This window comes from Chelon labrosus (assembly GCF_963514085.1).
Source record: "Chelon labrosus genome assembly, contig: SCAFFOLD_31, whole genome shotgun sequence".
NCBI lineage: Eukaryota > Metazoa > Chordata > Actinopteri > Mugiliformes > Mugilidae > Chelon > Chelon labrosus.
The window spans coordinates 740,360-762,058 of record NW_028181545.1 but is presented as its reverse complement, the minus strand read 5'-3'; the positions used below and the strand labels follow the sequence as shown (position 1 = coordinate 762,058).

The following is a 21,699-nucleotide window of genomic DNA, read 5'->3' as shown; positions in this document are numbered from 1 at the left end:
CTGTTCATTTATTCCTTTTGTATTCTGTCTCGTAACATGTTGTGGTGTCTTGTCAGCAGATATGTAGCACAGTGGGACCAGGAGAAACACAATCTCACACTAATATGTTTTCATTCATATACTGAGGAGGTGACAAGAAACACCACTTGAGTCTTTAATAGATTTACCTTCTAGATAGAAAACTCTAGATATCAGACATAGATTTACATATCAACACAACATATCTCATGTCCACTCCATGTTTTAAACTCTTCTATAGATAGAAATGTGTATATCATATAGAAAGCGTCTCTATGTTGAACTGGAGTAAAACCAGTGGTGGTTCATCATTAGGTAGCTACTGCTTATTGTTTATTCACTGCTTAATTGTTCACTTTATCTGTATTTTGTATCAACTAATTTATCATCTGTCCATCTCCTTTATTGTAAATGATGTTATAGTTCCTGTTTATAGTCTACTCACATTTAATGAACAAATCCATCTGTATAATATGTTCATAGTACCTCATTCAATCATTGTGTATATCCTGCTCATTCACCTGTATATATGGTCTCACCTGTACATAGGTCTGATCTGTAAATAATGTCCATATACTGTAAAAATAACCTGTACCATACTACTATACACCACACTATTTATGCCACGTGCACTTACTGCCTATTGCACTTCTGCTTAGATGCTAAACTGAGTTTCATTGCTCTGTACCTGTAAATGTGTAACGACAATAAAGTTGAATATAATCTAATCTAATGTAACCCTTGGACTTCTCTCAATGAGCTTCATGATGTAGTCACCTGAAATGGTTTTCACTTCACAGGTGTGGCTTGTCAGGGTTACTTTGTGGAGTTTCTTGTCTTCTTAATGGGGTTGGGACCATCAGTCAGGTTGGTCCACAGCTGACAGCCCTATTTGACAACTGTTAGAATTCATATTATGACAAGATGTATGTTAGTTTGTTCTGTCATATATGTTCATGTTTTATCGTCAACATTTAATAAACATATATTTTATATATATATATATATATATAGTCTTGATTGTTGCTGACAGTGACCCTGACTATTACTGCATTATATCTGAATCAGTAGTAAAGTATATTTTTAGCCTCCTATATTTGAAACTGTCCATGTAAAATCAGATCTTGTTAAACTGAGTACCAGTGTCATGTCCTCTGTTCACAATGATCACTATTTTATTGATTTACTTTCATCAACATCCATGCATCAGACCTTTCCACATGCTGTTGTAGCAGTGGAACATCAGACTCATATTAGGTTTCTGTCATGAAGCTAAATATCAAATCTTTCCATCTGCATGACACCATCTTTCTATATTTACAGCTTGTTATTAATTACAGCCTTGAGATAATCAGCTGATCTGACTGTATTCAATGTAGTTTGAATTGATTCACTTCATTCATTTGTCAAATAGACTGACAGACTGTTTGATTTCTGTGTGTACACCTCTGTTCCAGTCCAAACTCTCTCTTGTTTGCTAAATGTCAAGCCCTGGGTCACCCAAGTCATTGAAGTGCTCCTACATGAGAAGAAGAATGCATTCAGGACATCTGGAATGAAGGCAGCAAAGAAGGAGCAGAACAAAGTGAATATCAGAGAGGTCTAGAGTCTTGGTGGGCTGCTTCATATGTGGCACACTGATGTGAGTAGTTCCCACTGCTGGCAGGAGATTGGAGTTGGTATTGAAGTTTGTGTCAGTGCTAATTATATACTGTCTTTATCCATCAATCTGTTCTTATTATTAATAATAGTGGAGTAAGCTGGAGCATAGGGTGTGGTACAATGACAAAAAGCAGTCCCTAAATAGGATGTGGAAGAGTACAGGACAGTGGTGGAAAGTTTTATGGGCTGGTGTGAACTGTACCATCTGCATCCAGATGAAAGGAACTTGTGCTAGACTTCATCTGACTCCACCTTCTATGATTCAGGGAGAAATGTCAAAGTGAATGGTAGCAGAAACTCATCAGTTGTCTACAGTAAAGGCCAGACTCTGCTCCTGCTTTGGCTCCATCCACATCTGTTGCACCATGCTACTGAATCTGAATGTGTCTGTGGCTCCCAGTGCCTTTTTCTAAAAGCTTGCTCAGCTCAGTCCTGGGTTAAGGCTGGACACTCTGCATATGTCCATGGAGAGGAGGACGTTGTCCAAAGTCCTCTCCATCAAGGATTTCTCCCATTTTCTAAACAACATGTTCAGCCAAAAACTCCCAAAGACTAAATGTTGCCCTGAATATCCCAGGGGGTCTTTAACTGTCACTTCATTCAATAAATTCATCCTGTCTGCTAAAAAGAAGAGAATCAAGGAAAAACTATCAAAGAATATTATCTAAACATGAACATGACCATTTTATACTATTCCTAAAAAATAAAGTAACTGTACCACTTCAAGGATCAACAATGTAAAATATAATATTAAAGATATTAATGATTAATGGGCTACAAAACTGTGCTAGAGCCTGTCTGATGATATTAGTTGATCAACTTCAATATTTCTTCCTTTCTCTTATTTTGTTGTCACTGATTTTCTTCCAAGTTATAAAATAAAATGACATGAACTATTTTACAGTAGTAGTCAGGGTCACTATGAACAAGAATCAAGAAAATATCTGAGCAAACCTATGAAGGAAAGGGTTTTATGACTGTTTGAAGATGAACTGAACTGTCAGGACGCTTGAGGTATTTTTCTTCCACATTATAAAGTTAAATGACTTGAAATGTTGGACAGTAATAGAGAGGGATGTTGTGAACAAGAATCAAGTCAGGAATCGTGGTAATCTATGAAGGAAACCAGATTATTAAATCTGAACCAGAATCCACCAAATAAACAAGTAGAAGGAAAGAAAAATCAGAGCGAGGCTGAATTGACGACGGCGGCCCACATGACCACAGTATAAAGGTCAAGGTGGAAAATACATGACCTGATACTGAGTAAAAGTACTTCGTTACTTTCAGCGCTTCCCGTTAGAAAAGCAGATCAAACTTCTAGAGACAGATTTCAAATCAAAGACTGTGTCATGGATGGAAATAATCAAATAAGTTGAAATCATATTTAGGAAGCAGGTCTGGCGCTGATCACGCAGAGACTAGAAATGGCGGATCAGTTTCATACTAGTCCTCCTCCAGACTCTGGACTTTCAGCTCTGACTCAGATTAACGTGAATTTATGGAGCTGCAGATTTCTGCTGCTTCTGTTGGAGCTGAGCTGCTGACATCTGATGTTAACCAAGAAAACATTCAAAACTGCTTCATTACCTTCAGACGGAGTTTGCCACGGAGAGAAAAATATCTGCGACACGATCCTGTAGAAAGAGAAACTAAACTGAAACCAGGAAACTACCTGCCAGGTGTTTGGAGGAGGAGTTTCATGACCATGGGCGTGGTAGTGGGGGGGAGGGAGGGGACCGGACTACCCAGGGCCTGAGTAGGGAGAGCTGAATGCTTGTAAAGCCTTTGCATCCTCTGATTTAATTGCTGCCCATGACAATATTTTATTCATGTATCAGATCAATTACATGATCATTTCCAGAATGTTCCTGGAGCAAAGCCTTTGCTGGAGCATATCCATTTCCATCAGTCACATGTTGACAGCTTTGGATCAGCTGTTGTGGCTGCCCCCTGGTGTATTGCTCCAGGTAGTGAAGGCAGTCCACCCCATTGTTGGCCTTTGGTTCTAGTGTTTGTTCTAATGACTGCATAAAGGCATGATATTGCAGTGGATTGCCATCAAAGATCTGAACGTCCCTTTTTGGCAGTGATGCTAGACTTTGCTGCTGCACCAGCATTGATGTTATTTCATGTTGTTCTTCCATTCTAGACAGCATGTTATGTTCACTGCTGATTTTCCTGAAAGAGGGTACATCTGCATCTTTGAGATGAGACACTGGAGGTGCTGCATCCTTAGGAGCTGTGCTCTGTGGTTCAGTTGGCACCGAGGGCCCCTGTTGTAAATAACTGGCTCCTTCAGATTGCTTTGACCTCGCGCCCCCAAAATATGGATGGAAGCTTCTTACTTGGGGCGGTGGTCCTCCTCCATCCCTTCCATCTTGATGTGCTACAAAAGGCTCTGCATGGATATTAAGTCTCTGTTCAACAGAAGACTCCATGCCATCTAGATCATTTATCTGGAAACTTTTCTCCACCACCACACTGGATGTAATGTCTTTACATTTATAGTTTTCTCTCTACATTTTTCAGAGTCTTGTTATTTTTTGTAGATATTTTTGCCAAACTGCGCGCTACTGTGACGAGGTCATTTCCATACGTGGGATTAATAAATGTACCACCCGTCTCATGTAGCTATGGGGCGGGGCCTGGGTTACTCTGATGATATTCCCTTTGTTTTATGCTTTTAAATAAAATATAACTATTTGAACAAAACACCACACAACAAAACTGGAAATGCAAAAACTCTTCTTTAGTTCTAATTAAATTTAAGTTCCAAAATGAATAAAATGAAATGAAAAAAACACTTGGGTATTGATTATTAACAGAGATGGGACCTGGTTTTGGTATTACTCAGTCTCTTATGTTCAAAACCCTCAAATAATATGAAGCAAGAAAAAACATAATGGACCCACACACACTCTCACACACACACTTGGTCCACAACAACCCCAAACCCCTGGTGCAGGCCTGTGTCGTAGCTTGGGTGCGTTGAGGCCTAAAACAAACTGACCGCTTCACCTTTAACAAGATGGAAATAAAATGCACGAGCAAAATCATGTCCTCACGGCTCCCGACAGTTAGCGGTGAAAAGAGGGAACGACGACGTCACCGACAGTTAGCGGTGTAAAGAGGGAACGACGACGTCACCGACAGTTAGCGGTGAAAAGAGGGAACGCCGACGTCACCGACAGTTAGCGGTGTAAAGAGGGAACGACGACGTCACCGACAGTTAGCGGTGAAAAGAGGGAACGCCGACGTCACCGACAGTTAGCGGTGTAAAGAGGGAACGACGACGTCACCGACAGTTAGCGGTGAAAAGAGGGAACGACAATGTCACCGACACGTCACCGACAGTTAGCGGTGAAAAGGGGGAACGACGACGTCACCGACAGTTAGCGGTGTAAAGGGGGAACGACGACGTCACCTACAGTTAGCGGTGAAAAGGGGGAACGACGACGTCACCGACAGTTAGCGGTGAAAAGAGGGAACGCCGATGTCACCGACAGTTAGCGATGAAAAGAGGGAACGACCCGACAGTTAGCGGTGAAAAGAGGGAACGACGACGTCACCGACAGTTAGCGGTGTAAAGAGGGAACGACGACGTCACCGACAGTTAGCGGTGAAAAGACGGAACGATGACGTCACCGACAGGGCGCAGCAGCGATACACAATCCTCACGTCCAACTCGATCCACAGCTCACACTCGCAGCAGGAATGGTCGCAGTTCCTCTGTAGCTCACAGGAGCTTCGCTTCCCTCCTTAATGCTTCAAAATGTCCGTCTTTTATTTCCTCATTAGAATCACAAGCTAAGTTCCAAGTCCATGGCTGTGTCCAAAATCACTCCCTAACCACTATATAGTGACCACGCCATTTTGTAGTGGTGTCCGAATGTTTAGTGTCCACTATATAGTGCACTGCATGTATCCCACAATTCACCGCGAAATGTAGTGAACATCCGATGGTCACTAACCGGAGCAAGATGTCCCATCATGCATTGCCAGAAGTTCTCTTGGCGTGGAAAGTAAATTAAATATGGCAGACGGACGGGAGACTGTGTACAAATGTAAGTATTTTTCTGTTTGACGTTTGATTCCGAGTTTTAAAACAGGTTGTTAATATGCAATACTATTTAAAAACTTACTGGAGGGTACACAGCCATTACGGCACCAATCGTGGCTAGCGACCGAGGTCAGTACTACGGGTAATTTAATGCTGTTTTTCATGTTAAGCTGAAGTAAAAATGTACTACAGCCTATTATAATTAATAAGTAACGTTAGCGAAATTACATTCAAGTGTCAAATCAGCAGGGGAGAAGCTCGTTAATTTATTTTAATCTCGCAGGGACCGAGGACGATGTGGCAAGTTTAATCCGCCTGAGAAAGGAGAACGAACGCTTCGCCTCCGCAGCCGGTTGGGAGTGAGTAAAGGTTATTTCATTCTTGTGAAACAGTGACGTTATCTTATTAAGATGAAAACTGAGAACAACTGTAAAATGACACGGACTTTTGACAAAATATCTTAAGCACTTGATACTGACAGCATTAATGATAGGTTAATTGTTGTTGTTTTTATCATCCTGTACGTGTTGCATTTTTTAGAGCTATTCTGAAAGAGATGGGGCTGACGGGTGTGGTGACACCTGCCCGGGGGGCAAAAAATGGGAACATTTAAAAAAAACATACAAGGTAAGGATGCAGCTGTATTTTGTGAAAGCACAGATGAAAGTACAGTGACTTTTACCAGTAATTACACACATCAAATGTGTGTATATTGCAATGTGTGCAGGAGCTGAGGAAGCCACCAACAGGGAGTGGCACTGAGTCAGGGGAGTCCACTGCCAGAGATTGGAAGTGGTTCTCCCTCATGGATGAGGCAATAGGTGGGAGGCCTTCTATTGGGCCTCCATGTCTTATTGCCTCAGCCTGGGGGGAGAAGCCACCAGTCTCAGCATCAGCCTCCCCTGATTCAGGGCCACTAGAGACAGAGTGTCAGGGTGCTGAGCAGGACTCAGAGTCTGAAGAGCCAGCTCCACCAAAGCGACAGCGACGTGACCCAGTTCTGGAACTGTTGGAGAGGCAGGAGAAGAGGGAGGAGGAGAGGGAGGAGAAGGAGGAGGAGGAGAGGGAGGAGGAGGAAAGGGAGGAGGAGGAGAGGGAGGAGGAGAGGGAGGAGAAGAGGGAGGAGAAGGAGGAGGAGGAGGAGAGGGAGGAGGAGAGGGAGGAGAAGGAGGAGGAGGAGGAGAGGGCGGAGGAGAGGGAGGAGAGGGAGGAGAGGGCAGAGGAGAGAGAGGAGAGGGAGGAGAGGGAGGAGGAGAGGGACAAAAGGGAGGAGGAGAGGGAGGAGGAGGAGGAGGAGGAGGAGAGGGAGGAGGAGAGGGAGGAGAAGAGGGAGGAGAAGGAGGAGGAGGAGGAGAGGGAGGAGGAGAGGGAGGAGAAGGAGGAGGAGGAGGAGGAGAAGGAGGAGGAGGAGGAGGAGGAGGAGAGGGAGGAGGAGAGGGAGGAGGAGAGGGAGGAGAAGGAGGAGGAGGAGGAGAGGGAGGAGAAGGAGGAGGAGGAGGAGAGGGCGGAGGAGAGGGAGGAGAGGGAGGAGAAGGAGGAGGAGGAGAGGGAGGAGGAGGAGAGGGAGGAGGAGGAGGAGGAGGAGGAGGAGAGGGAGGAGGAGAGGGAGGAGGAGAGGGAGGAGAAGGAGGAGGAGGAGGAGAGGGAGGAGGAGAGGGAGGAGAAGGAGGAGGAGGAGGAGAGGGCGGAGGAGAGGGAGGAGAGGGAGGAGAGGGCAGAGGAGAGAGAGGAGAGGGAGGAGAGGGAGGAGGAGAGGGACAAAAGGGAGGAGGAGAGGGAGGAGGAGGAGGAGGAGGAGGAGAGGGAGGAGGAGAGGGAGGAGAAGGAGGAGGAGGAGGAGAGGGAGGAGGAGAGGGAGGAGAAGGAGGAGGAGGAGGAGAGGGAGGAGGAGAGGGAGGAGAAGGAGGAGGAGGAGGAGAGGGAGGAGAAGGAGGAGGAGGAGGAGAGGGAGGAGGAGAGGGAGGAGAGGGAGGAGGAGAGGGCAGAGGAGAGGGAGGAGAGGGAGGAGGAGAGGGAGGAGAGGGCGGAGGAGAGGGAGGAGAGGGAGGAGAGGGAGGAGGAGAGGGACAAAAGGGAGGAGGAGGAGGAGGAGGAGGAGAGGGAGGAGGAGAGGGAGGAGAAGGAGGAGGAGAGGGCAGAGGAGAGGGAGGAGGAGAGGGAGGAGAGGGAGGAGGAGAGGGGGGAGGAGGAGGAGAAGAGGGAGGAGAGGGAGGAGGAGAGGGAGGAGGAGAGGGAGGAGGAGGAGAGGGAGGAGAGGGAGGAGGAGAGGGAGGAGAGGGAGGAGGAGGAGGAGGAGAGGGAGGAGAGGGAGGAGGAGAGGGCAGAGGAGAGGGAGGAGGAGGAGGAGGAGAGGGAGGAGGAGAGGGAGGAGGAGGAGAGGGAGGAGAGGGAGGAGGAGAGGGAGGAGGAGAGGGAGGAGAGGGAGGAGAGGGAGGAGAGGGAGGAGGAGAGGGAGGAGAGGGAGGAGAGGGAGGAGGAGAGGGAGGAGAGGCCTTTGAACCTCCTCGAAAAAATTGTGGAGAAACTGTAAATTAGATTAATAAATAACAAAAAGGAAATACATGTCTCACTTTGTTTTCAGTTCTTTATCAACGTAACTACTAAATTATAACAGATGAACATTTGAACAAACAAAATTACAGAGAACATATAAAACAGTTGAAACGCTACTGAAACTATTTACATGAATCACAACTTGAACCAAGAGAAGATAAGAGGGAGGAGGAGAGTGAGAGTGACATTAGGTTAGAGAGAAGAGAATTTAATTAGTGAGGAGAGAGAGAGAGAGAGAGAGAGAGAGAACATCTAAACTGAACCTATTAACAACTGATTGTATCTTTGTCTCTTAATAATTGTGGTCTTTCAGAGCTGGAGGATTGTTTATTGGTGCTGAAACAGCAGCAGCAATGTGACCACGCAGACGTTCTCCACAAGCCAAATCTGCCAAATCTGTCTGGACCTGATGGCGCCATCATCTGGCCCCAGTGCCTCCTCCACAGGCTCCAGGATGTCTCCATCTTTTAAGCAGAGATTGTGGAGGATGGTACAACAGGCGATGACTTTCACAGCAAAGTGTGGCTTCACCTCCAAGGCCTTGAAAACAACTGAGCGCCACCTGGCCTTCATGATGCCAAATGGCCTCTCCACCACGGAACGGGCCTCGGCGTGGTGCCTGTTAAATCTGGCCTCAACAGGGTTTCTGACAGGCTCCCTGTAAGGGGGGGTGAGGGCGACTGGTTCCGAGGTGCAGGGATACCCACCATCTCCAAGAATCTGGAAGCCTTCAGGTAGAACTTCTGGACATAAAGGGGGCTGTTCTTCAAAACTCTGGCGTCATGGACAGAGCCAGGGTAGCCAACAAATATGTCCAGAAATCAGCACTGGTGGTCACACACTGATGGAGCTGTATGGAGTCAAACAGTTTTCTGTTACAGTAACATTGGGCATCAGCACTTGGTGGCTTAATGCAGATGTGGCAGCCGTCAATACTGCCCACAACCCTGGCAAACGCTGCAGATCCACCAAACGTTGGAACCTGCACCGGTTGTTTGACGCTGATCAGCGGAGGGAAACAGATGAGCCTGTTCTTCAGCCTGAGGACTTTATCTGTGACCCTGTGGACGATGTCATGGACCGTGGATCACGGGACGGCAAACGCTCTGGACATGACACGGTAAGATGTAGCACTTGCCATCCAGAAGAGGAAGACCACAACCTCCAGGTCATGACCCCAGCCATGGTCCAGTGGAGAGCGAAGGAGCTGGATAAGGTGGGCGACACCTGGTCTAGAAAGGAGGAGGTCTGGGCGCAGTTCACTCTCACCATCAAAACAGACGACCAAGACGGGGACGGGACGGTTCAGGTGACCACGCTGTCAAGAATAATTAAAACTGATAACATGGTGTCATGAAATCATGTCAATACAATCACACTCTGTTGGGTAACTGTTTATAATAACCACCTTTAAAATGACATTATATTGATAAAAGTGATGACAGAAGCCTTTCTTTATGTTTTGTAAATCATCTATAAACATCTGGCTGTAGAAAGATGCAACTATCATTGATAAATGGTAAATTAATATTTAAACTGTAGTAATAGAGATGGTTGCAGCTTTATCTAGAACATGTACATAGATCGTTTAATAAGTAAAGCTTAATTCTCCATTTATTAATGATGCTAGTACAGTGAAAAGTGACAGTAGCACTGTTTGACAACAGCACCGTGATAGGCTATGAACACCAGCTGGCTCTATGCTCAGCTCCAGCAGGGGTGTAGTCTGACGGAGGATAGTTTATTGTTCAGAGAATTAAAGACAATGATATCTCCTCTAATAAACAAGGAGCTAAACAGGAGGCTATCACTCACAGTTGGACGACGTCTTGCTCGTCTCAGAAGAGCAGCATCTTCTCCTTTCTCTCTCTCTTTCCATTCTAATCCTCCTCCTGATCACCAACAACTGAATTATGGACAAAACCAACACAGCCAGACTAACAGGAAACGGCATTTCTATAGCGCTACGGGAGGTTTCTATGATGAGAGGATGAGAGGGTGAGAGGATGGAAGGATGAGAGGATGAAAGGATGAAAGGATGAGAGGATGAGAGGATGAGAGGATGAAAGGATGAATGGATGAAAGGATGAGAGGATGGAAGGATGAGAGGATGAGGACGAGAGGACGAAAGGATGAGAGGATGAATGGATGAGAGGATGAATGGATGAATGGAAGAGAGGATGAGAGGATGAGAGGATGGAAGGATGAGAGGATGAAAGGATGAGAGGATGAGAGGATGGAAGGATGAGAGGATGAGAGGATGGAAGGATGGAAGGATGAGAGGATGAGAGGATGAGGATGAGAGGATGAGGATGACAGGATGAGAGGACGAGAGGATGAAAGGACGAGAGGATGAGAGGATGAAAGGATGAAAGGATGAGAGGATGAGAGGATGAAAGGATGAAAGGATGAGAGGATGAAAGGATGAGAGGATGAGAGGATGAATGGATGAGAGGATGAAAGGATGAGGATGAGAGGACGAGAGGACGGGAGGACGAGAGGACGGGAGGATGAGAGGATGAGGATGAGAGGATGAGAGGATGAGAGGATGAGGATGAGAGGATGAGAGGATGAGAGGATGAGAGGACGAGAGGATGAGAGGATGAGAGGATGAAAGGATGAAAGGATGAGAGGATGAGAGGATGAAAGGATGAAAGGATGAGAGGATGAGAGGATGAGAGGATGAAAGGATGAGAGGATGAAAGGATGAAAGGATGAGAGGATGAGGATGAGAGGACGAGAGGATGAGAGGATGAATGGATGAGAGGATGAATGGATGAAAGGATGAGAGGATGAGAGGATGAAAGGATGAGAGGATGAGAGGATGAGAGGATGAAAGGATGAGAGGATGAGAGGATGAAAGGATGAGAGGATGAGAGGATGAAAGGATGAGAGGATGAAAGGATGAAAGGATGAGAGGATGAGAGGATGAGGATGAGAGGACGGGAGGACGGGAGGACGAGAGGACGAGAGGACGAGAGGACGAGAGGACGAGAGGATGAAAGGATGAAAGGATGAGAGGATGAAAGGATGAAAGGATGAGAGGATGAAAGGATGAGAGGATGAAAGGATGAAAGGATGAGAGGATGAGAGGATGAAAGGATGAGAGGATGAAAGGATGAGAGGATGAGAGGATGAAAGGATGAGAGGATGAAAGGATGAGAGGATGAAAGGATGAAAGGATGAGAGGATGAGAGGATGAAAGGATGAGAGGATGAGAGGATGAAAGGATGAAAGGATGAGAGGATGAGAGGATGAAAGGATGAAAGGATGAGAGGATGAAAGGATGAGAGGATGAGAGGATGAAAGGATGAGAGGATGAAAGGATGAGAGGATGAAAGGATGAAAGGATGAGAGGATGAGAGGATGAGGATGAGAGGACGGGAGGACGGGAGGACGAGAGGACGAGAGGATGAAAGGACGAGAGGATGAGAGGATGAAAGGATGAAAGGATGAGAGGATGAGAGGATGAAAGGATGAAAGGATGAGAGGATGAAAGGATGAGAGGATGAAAGGATGAAAGGATGAGAGGATGAGAGGATGAAAGGATGAAAGGATGAGAGGATGAAAGGATGAGAGGATGAGAGGATGAAAGGATGAGAGGATGAAAGGATGAGATGATGAGAGGATGAAAGGATGAGAGGATGAAAGGATGAGAGGCGTGAAACAAAGTCCTGAGTTGTGGAGCAGTACAACAGTCAGTCAGTCAGTGTTTATTCTATAGTTTATTTTATTACACATTTCAAAACAAGGCAATTTAAATGGCTTCCTACATTCATTAAAAAACAAACAGCATATAATTAAACATTCCAGTAGATTACACTGTAACTTTCTGTTACTGAAGAGCCAAGAGAATAAAATACGAAAATAAAAAGTACAGGACAGTAATCAAAAGACTCTAATTTAATAAAAATGCAGTAGTAAATGGACAAGTATTATGTGAGAAGACGTTAATGTGGTACGTTTTAATTGTGCGACAGCGATGACGTAATTACCGGCGCCAAGAGAAGTGTCCTAAATATGTTTCTGTTGAGCTCAATATATAGTCCACTACATTTATTCTCTATTTAGGGAGCAGGGGATGAGTGAGTGATTCCGGACACAGTCCATATGTTGTTTCAGATTTAGTCTGAACAGAATGTGAGTGAGTCGCAGACAGCGCTAGGCTAAAGCTAACGGCTAGTTAGGATTAGCATTAACGGTTCGGTTTATACTGTTCTACTTAGTCACAGTTTTAAAACACTCACGTGCTCATAATTACCTCTTTGTTGTTCCCAGAGTTCTCTGCGTCAGGTAACTGGCCGTTCACCATAAAAACAAGAACCTTGGTCCAGAGAATCACTCCAACATTGACTCGGTCACGGTGACTCGCGTTTCTCTTCTTCTCGCTCTGCTTCACCACAACCAACAACATTCCGCTATCTCCCGCCCTCTCACCTCAGGCTGCCCTGTGATTGGTCGGAGTCACCGGAGCGCTAAACCTGCCAATACTATTAAAGAAGTTATTGATTGACACCTCATCAAACAAATAATAATGAAGTGACCTTAACCATCATGAAGGACTCGTATCTCACAAGCACTAAATGAATTTAACTCTTGTTTTTACATGAAATGACTTAGTTTAACATCACTTTTTAACATTTTTAAACTGTTCTGTATTTTAACTCTATTTATTAATTTTATACCCTTCGATAATAATAAACTTACCAGGGCTACATAAACATGTCTTCTGTCTTATCCAGTTTAATAGAAGAAGCACTCCTCACACTTGATCCAGAGCTTCTCAAGACATTCACTGTTGCCATGGATGCAGATATCTCTGTTTCAGGTTGAAGCTGTTCCTTTCGTTTCCTTCTTTTCTCTTCCTGCTCTTCAACAGCATGTTTTTCCTTGAGCAACTTTTGCCGTGCCAGTAAAGCAGTCATTTCAGCCTCAGCTCTGAGACGTGCAGATGCAGTAGATGACACATTAGACTTTGTGCCACATTTCACGCTGCCTTGATTTGAAATGCTGTCACATGGTGCTATTTCATCCTGATCATCATTTTAAAGAGTTTGGTGAAAGTGAAGCTTTTCTCCATTGTTCCCATTCTCATGTTCATCCTTCTCCACTGATGAGGCCTCCTGCTGATGGGGCCTTCCAGGCATGTGAGTATGTTGATTCTTTTAAAGCATGCTTCAACATCCTCAATGCATCCTTCTGGATGTTTATTAACCTTTGAAAACCACAGCGTTTGCTTTTGTTGTTCATCAGTGGGAATGAATGACATCAGAGATTCATGCAAAGCAGTAGCATCATCAGATAGTTGCATCAAAACATCCAACTGAGATCTGACCAATGAAACATTGTTCTCATCCCTCATGAGCTCTTTGAGAGACAAAATCAGGCCTTTTATTTCATCCACGTTCCTTTTACGCTCCTTTTGAATTCATTCACTTTTATTCATCATGGCCTTTTTTTCTTTTCTCTTCAAGTTCACCAACAGTTGAAGCAGCATTTGTAGCACTCATTCTGCATGCACTAAGGAATGATCACATGAGAATCCAATCCAAAGCAGCAGCATCAACAGCAGCCACAGGTATCGCGTGAGATCCCAACTTCATGAAATCCAGCGCTGCGTAACAAAGCACACACTGAGCGGATGCATCAATCCAAACATTGCATCACAAGTCCTCTCATCATCGTCAATCAACGCATCAGACAACACGTCACTTTCCACTCAGCAGCAACCAGGTCAAAGTGTTTCCAACAGAGCAACGTAACAGCAGAAATAGGTTACATACCGCTGATCACCATGTCATGTTGCCCGGTTGATGCGCTGTGAGGCGTCCGTGTCAGCCATCAATTATTCCATTTATCCATTAGGCTCCGAGTCCAAAGCGTACGTGGCTTGTTGACTCCTTCACGGCTCCAGTCCAACTTAGTTTGTCTGTTTTACTGACAATGTTGGGCGACTATCAAACAAACCTTCTAGTCACCGAGAGGCTAAGCAGGGGAAAAACTTTAGCTGCTGGACGCGCTGGCTGTTCAATAAAACATCTCTGGAGTTCTGCTTTGTACAGATTTATTGCTGTTAAAAACTCAAGCGGTGAATATTTCAACAATCCATAAAAAACATCCAGTCACTTTTCATGAGATCATGCGGTCAGCAAAAGTACGACTTCCCCCCTCACCCTCTCACTTCATTCATTCACCAGGTGAACAGCTGATTTTACTACCTGGCTGATGCACCACCACGTGACCCACATCCCCGTATGTGACCATAGCAACAAACCCTGAACCAATTCTAGCTGGCGTCTACACCATATATATGCTAAAATATTCATCTCCAATCAGATATTCATTTGGGACACTGATGACCCTATGGAGGGCACTTCTGAAAGAAACAACACTGTTCCAAGGTCCTGAGTTGAGCCATGGATCTTCATTCTTCTTCTTCTTCTTCTTCCATAAGGCAGATACCCTATACTAATGATTAATGAGTAGTGTTGCACATGCAGCCCTTTCCACCATCAATGCTGGGAAGTCCACAGAGAACACATTATACAGGTAATGTTAAGTTGAAGGTAGTCACTTCAATGTGGCTGTCATACAAGATTAAAGATGGACACCAAACAGTGTTCTGGCACATTGTTTTCATTCCATTTTGTTCGTTGCAGCAAATCCAGCCACATTTATGCTCCTATTGTTATTGAGGATGAGGACAGGAGTGAAGATTTCCATGTTCTACCCAGAAGCTCTGACCCTGCAAAAAAAGCTGAGGAACGTTTTCTTCTTATGGTTTGTCATCTTTAAACTGACGTTTTGTGTGGTGTTGGAGGTCAAGGTTCCACCTATTAAAAACATTCTAATGACAAACTGAAGAAAACATCCAAAAACACTGATATGGTGTTTAAAATCATTGTTCCTGAGTGTCTGGAAGAACAATTATTTTCTCTGCTTCATCTGATTCCATTCTGTTTGGTATGGTTACAGGGACACAAGTATATCTGCAGCCCAGATCATTGAGGAATTAGCATGTGCCAAAAACCACAAACATGTCAGCAGATTCAACAGAACATGCTCAAATGTTTGGGATGGAGCTGTCAGAGGGTTCAGACGTTCAAGCTTCTCTGAAACATTCACTGATGATGCAGGCTCTTTAGAAGAGGGGATAGACACAGGTGGACCAAGGCCAGAGTTTCTCCCACTTCTTATGAGCCTCTTGCAGTCACCAGTCGGTACTTATTTACAATGCTACAGGTTTGTTGTCAGGCCAGCCCTTGCTTGCATAGTTTGATTCAATCATGCCTATTTCTCATATGTATCAGCAAAGGCAAGAAAGAAGAACAGTCAGTAAACATGGATGTGAACAATGTTCAGCTTTGCAAATAGTTTTTCCATTCATTTGAGTTTTAAAGTAACACTTCATAGAAACATTCATTTTGTTTCTCTACAAGAAAACTCTGGTCATATTTTTAAAGCATTATTTTTGTGCCAACTGTAAAGAGTTATTTAACTCCACTCTGATTGTTTTTGGAATGTGATGTACTGTACTGTAGGTTTGTCTCCACCATGTGCATTCCCCCAGCAATAAGAGAGGATGAGTATGTCTTGGCAGGGAAGATGATAGCTGTGTCCATTGTTCATGGAGGACCAGGCCCACATTGTCTCTCAAGAATCAGAATCAGAATCAGAATCAGAAAAACTTTATTATCTGACATGTCAGAAAATTGTCTTCAGCATGGGTCAACATGAACAACAGAATACAAACACCACATACGGACTAACCACAAAGAAACAGCAGACTTGAAATAGTGGAAAGTGACTACCGTATTTTCCGGACTATAAGTCGCTCCGGAGTATAAGTCGCACCAGCTAAAAAATGCATAATGAAGAAGAAAAAAACATATATAAGTCGCACTGGACTATAAGTCGCATTTTGGGGGAAAATTTATTTGATAAAATCAGAGACCAAGAACACATTTCATCTTGAAAGGCAAGTTATAGTAATAACAATAGAATAGAGAACAACGGGCTGAATAGGTGTCTGGTATGTTAACGTAACATATTAACAGCTATTCCGATAACTATAGCATAAACAACATAACATAACAAGTTTACCAAACTCTCGATCTCACTCCAAATCACTAAATCCATTGAATTCTTCGTCCTCTGTGTCACTTCTACGCCGCCGCTATTACGCAGGAGTAAAAGAAGTAGCAGATACTGGCACACAAGCCTACAGCGCCCTCTCGCGGCTGTCAGTGTGAAATAACGAACACGTGAAATTATATATTTTAATATATAAGTCGCACCTGAGTATAAGTCGCAGGGCCAGTCAAACCATGAAAAAAAGTGCGACTTATAGTCCGGAAAATACGGTAGTGCAATCAGTCAATATGTAATAAATAAATAAATAAATAATCCATGATGCCATAACCATCTAAAAGAAGGAAGGAGGGGGAGGGGGGCAAGTAGGGGGTTATTATTGTTCGTTTAAAGTTTTGATGGCAGTGGGAATAAATGAGTTTCTGTAAGTGTTTTTCTTGAAAGAGGGGACTCTGTAGCGGCGGCCTGATGGCAGTAACTGGAAAGACTTATGCAAGGGATGGCTGGGATCTGATGTGATGTTATTTGCTTTCCTTTCTATTGCTTGTGTGTGAAGTACAGATAATTGGGTTTGATTGTTGCCAATTATTTTACTTGCTTGGTTAATGACCCTGGAAAGCTTTGATTTGCGTTTAACAGATGTGAAGTTGAACCAGGATGAGATATTGAAGGTGAGAATTGGTTCAATAAGTGATTTGTAAACCACAGTTAAAATGTCCTTATTGACACTGAAGTCTCTGAGTTTCCTTAGCAGGAATAGGCGTTGCTGTGCCTTCTTGTACACTGAGTCAGTGTGCTGGGAGAAGGACAGGCAACTGTCAATCTCTATGCCCAGGTACTTGAAGGCCTCTACCTGCTCCACTGCCTGCCCATGCAGCCTCAGGGGTTCAAAGAGGGGGTGAGGGTGAGGGGCGTTAGGTGTTCGCTTCCCCCGACAGCATAGTTCCTTGGTTTTGGAGATGTTAAGTTCCAAGGAGTTTTCCTCAATCCAGTCCAAGAGCTTGCCCACCAGCCCATGGTATGCAGCGAGGGAGTTCATGTCCCTGATGTGGGCTACAAGGGCCATGTCGTCTGCATACTTCAGCAGTGAAAAGTCTGTGTTGTTGCATGTGATGTTGTTTGTGTATATAGAAAATAAAATGGGGGATAAAACACAGCCCTGGGGGACTCCTGTGCTTAAAACAATGTTTTTGGATGTAAAACCATTGACCACGACATGCTGGGGTCTATCCAATAAAAAGTCTTTTATCCATAAAATCAGATTTGGGTTGACCTCTAATTCCAGGAGACGGTCACATAGAATGTGTGGGTCAACTGTATTAAAAGCAGAGGAGAAGTCCATGAATAAAATCCTTGTGTGTGGTTGTGAAGAGTCCAGGTGCTGGCATATGGTGTCCAGAAGAGTGAGGCAGGCATCATCCACCCCTCTCTTTACCTTATAGGCAAACTGGAGAGGATCTAATTTGTCTGCCACCATAGCAGTAAGATGGTCGCTCAGCACCCTCTCCATACATTTGCATAGTGTTGAGGTAAGAGCCACTGGTCTGAAGTCCTTCATGTCCCTGGCAGAGGATTTTTTAGGCACAGGTATGATGGTGGACTCTTTCCATGACTGTGGGGCACAGTTGGAGTCTAACAGCTGTTGGAATAGCCGGGTGATGACGTCACCCAACTGGGCTGAGCATTCCCTCAGCACCCTGCCCCTCAGCCCATCAGGACCAGGTGCTTTCCGGGGGTTGACACGGCTCAGTGTGGATGTAACCATTTTTTTATCCACTGTGATGGCTGAGTGAGTGGTGTTGATCAGGGGCCAGTCTTTTTGAGCAGAGGGCTTGTTGAACCTGCCATAGTAGGTGTTGAGTTGCTCTGCAAAGGTGGCAGAATCAGGGCACTGAATCTGGGCAGATTTAGCTGTTCTGCCCATCATGATGTTAAGTCCTTGCCATGCCTGCCTTGCGTTGCCAGCAGTGAATTTGTCCTCCACCTTGTTTTTGTATTGGAGTTTAGCCAGCCTGGTTTTCCTCCTCAGCTCTTTATTCAGCTCTCTGACTTTGTGTGTGTCCCCCTGGAGGAACGCCACTTTCTTGTTGTTTAAGCAATGCTTCAGGTCCTTGGTGACCCAAGGCTTGTTGTTAGGATACAGCTTGACCTGTTTAGTTGGAATGGCAGACTCCTCACAGAAGGACAGGTAGGAGGAGATGGAGTCTGTGAGGAGGCTTAGGTCTCTAACCAGGCTTAGGTCAACTATGTGATTGACCTGGTCAATCACATAGTTGGACAGCCTGGTTTCTGTGCACAGGTGAAGGATGTGACAGATGATGAGATAGGGAGAGCTCTCCATGAGGTATGGCCAGAGAGTACACTGGTCATTAAATGAATGAAATACTTACAAGTGCAGTACATCTGGTTAAGTGTACAGTAAAGGCCCTTATTCAAATGACTGATAATGCTGAAGAGGAATCATTAGTGAAAACACTGAATGAAACAACATTCATTCAACTACTTGTTCCATTTCTTTTTTGTCTCAGCAGTATAGTGATATCCAATATTACAATTAGCAGTTGTATACATGTCTTTGATGGTTACTGTGTGTGGATTCTCCATTAAGATTGAGTCTGCACATTCTTTGACTCGTCTCTGCAAGATGCGTTACTGAAACACAGCTCCTTGCTTCAAACTGCTGGATGCTTCAGACACGTCAGCTCTTTGGATGAAAAACACACCATTGTGGCAGAATACCTTCCATGGTACATCATGGGACCAATCACAGCGCAATAGAAAGGTAATACTAGGTATTTGAATGAAATGTTTCATCTGCGGTGCGTTCCACATAGTGATTGATCTGCTAACAATGCTAACAATGCTAACACGGCTAACTGACAGCTAAACTCTGGTGACTGACGGTGTCGCTGCAGGTCTGGAGAGGGTTAAGTTCGACAATAAGACGGTGTCGTTTGAGGAGCACATCAAACTGGAGCACAACATCTGGAACTATCTGTACTTCATCGTTCTGGTGCGGGAGAAAAACAAGACGGACTACACCGGACCAGAGAGCTACGTAGCCCACATGATCAAGGTATGAAGCCTGCACCACCAGAAACCAGGAACGATTCACACTCATCAGCTGACGTCTCCTCCTCCTCCTCCTCCTGCTGCTGTTTCAGAACAACAACCTGGACTGGTTTCCACGGATGCAGGCGATGTCTCTGGTGGTAACCGACGGCGACGGGGAGCAGAACGAGATGAGGATGTTACAGGACAAACTGGCGTCAACCATGAAGGTGGTGACGACGCTAACGTCCCAGCTGACGGAGCTGAAGGAGCAGGTATTCACTCAGCAGGAAGTAGAGGGAATCTGATTGGACAGCGACAATCCAATCACAAGGCAGAGCTGAGCTGTCCAATCAGAGGGTTGCTTCTTAAAAGATGGAGTAGATTTTAAAGTTGGACTCATGCTGCCTTCAAACAGACCGCGTGGTTAAAACAACAAGTTACAAATGAAAAAAGTTATGACAGCACCGCTGCTAAAGGTTAGCAAGCTAACGAGTCGGTAATTAAATGTGAGGTCATAGAGAAAGATGAGGAGTTTAGAATCATCCTCATCTACAACTATTAACATCTCTTAAAGCACCTTTCATGTAAATGGGGTCCCAGCGGGGTTTGAACCCACGACCTTCTTGTTCTGAGGCATCAGTGCTGACCTCTGTGTTAGCCTGTGTTAGCCTGTGCTAGCCTGTGTTACCCTGCGTTAGCCTGTACTAGCCTGTGTTAGCCTTAGCAGCATCAGAGTCTCTATGATATATAATGATATATAAATATAATACTATCAATATAATACAACGGCCACAGTTTGTTCGGTAACGTCAGATATAAATTCTCAACCCTTCAGATCTTTTTATGAGTGGGTTCAGTTTGGTTTCTCTGCGTATTGTGCATCAGTGAATGAGTGTCTGAGTGTCTTAGTTTGCTAGTGGTCAAGTACGGTTTGTTTCTCTGCAGAGTGAGATGGAAGATGTTTGAATGGAGCCGTTTATTGACACAGTAGAGCACCCACTGGACCAGTGTCCCACACAGAGTGTTTGTAGTCACCACTTTGAACTGTTGTGGACTTCCTTTACTTCCTGTGTGTCCAGATGACAGAGCAGAGGAAGAGGAGGCAGAGGATGGGCTTCGTCGACGCCCAGTCTGGAGCCAGCGCCGCGCTGCCTCCCAGCGCCGCAGGAGGAAACCACCAGATCTACAAGACGTAAAGAGACACTGAGGAACACACTAGAAGAGCTGACAACGATCCAGTCAGAAAAACACTACAACACATGCAGCTGATGATGGACAGTTGGACCTTCAGTGACGGGACGTCCACACGTGTGGGACAAGTGTCTCCAACGTTAAGCTTAGCTGATCTGAATCTTTTATCCCAGGACATTAGTCCATCAGTTCATCAACTTCTTTCTGATCTGGGTCGATTTCCTCCTGATTTTACAATTAAAACATTTAGACCCAGAAATGAGTTCAATTCTCTGGTTGATCAGCATCAAACCAGGAGAACGTTTTCCTTCTGAGATTTGATTATTCTGAATAAAATACATGAACAGAAATATTGATGATTAGAAAAGACTTGAATGAATCACTAAATGCTTCTGAGCTGCTGCTAAAATGATGAATTCTTAGTTCCAGTTAATGAGCAGCTTGTTTAGACGCTGGCGTCCACACAGCAGGGGGCGCTGCAGATAGAGCTTTAGACTTTCTTTAGCTCTAAAGCATCAACCTGGCTCAGCACTGACCTGTTCTGCAGCCCTTTTTAGATTTGGAACCAAAACCAACCATGACCTTTGACCTTTACCAGCTTTGTCCAATGAAAATGGACTAAAATCACAAAGTAGAAACTGAATTTAACAGGAATGAAAATGGTTGATAAAGATAAAGCTTCTTAAAGAAAGTGAAAACTAAAACGCTGAGGGCGCTGAAGGACGAGTTCAAACAACATTTCTCTAGTGAGTGTGATAAAAAAGTGTTTGTAAGGATGTAAACATGATCAGCTTTAGTGGTTTAAGATCATGTTGATCTAGAAAGAGACGTGTAGATTTGAAGAGCTTGTTTCTATGAAGGTTTAATTGAGACATATTTAAGGAGATGTTAGATCTAGTTTGTTTTTAACGCTGTAATCTGCTGGAGTTTAGTTCAGACACTGGAGGAGGAAGAGGAGGAAGAGGAAGAAGAGGAGGAGGAGGAGGAGGAAGAACATTTACCAGTTTGTGGTGTCGTCTCCAGCTTTGAGTGAAGTGTGTTTGATGTCTAGATTCATTATTAAAGAT

The 21,699-nt window shown here is 44.5% G+C and overlaps 2 protein-coding genes across 2 annotated transcripts in view; one reads left to right on the top strand and one right to left on the bottom strand.

The window, feature by feature from the left end:
- The window catches only part of LOC311509907 (uncharacterized protein), a gene marked incomplete at its 5' end in the record, with an annotated part of 37,817 nt that extends 19,089 nt beyond the window's left edge, over positions 1-18,728 (bottom strand). Inside the window, 4 exons of the mRNA XM_084575347.1 lie at positions 8,703-9,039; positions 9,197-9,357; positions 17,170-17,465; positions 17,823-18,728. Coding sequence (XP_084431473.1) covers positions 8,703-9,039; positions 9,197-9,357; positions 17,170-17,465; positions 17,823-18,728 — 1,700 coding nt within the window. The remainder of the gene's footprint in view (positions 1-8,702; positions 9,040-9,196; positions 9,358-17,169; positions 17,466-17,822) is intronic.
- Positions 18,729-19,310: 582 nt separating this feature from the next.
- On the top strand, positions 19,311-21,669 carry LOC311509922 (inositol 1,4,5-trisphosphate-gated calcium channel ITPR3-like). The gene is made up of 3 exons (XM_084575373.1): positions 19,311-19,463; positions 19,552-19,713; positions 20,521-21,669. The coding sequence occupies exons 1-3, from the start codon at positions 19,455-19,457 to the stop codon at positions 20,635-20,637; spliced, it is 288 nt and encodes a 95-aa protein (XP_084431499.1). The 5' UTR covers positions 19,311-19,454; the 3' UTR covers positions 20,638-21,669.
- The last annotated feature ends 30 nt before the right edge of the window (positions 21,670-21,699 follow it).

Excerpts from the sequence above, each read along its gene's own strand:
- LOC311509922 (XM_084575373.1), top strand. Across the intron at positions 19,714-20,520 it reads TGACGGAGCTGAAGGAGCAG|ATGACAGAGCAGAGGAAGAG; the intron begins GTATTCACTCAG and ends CTGTGTGTCCAG.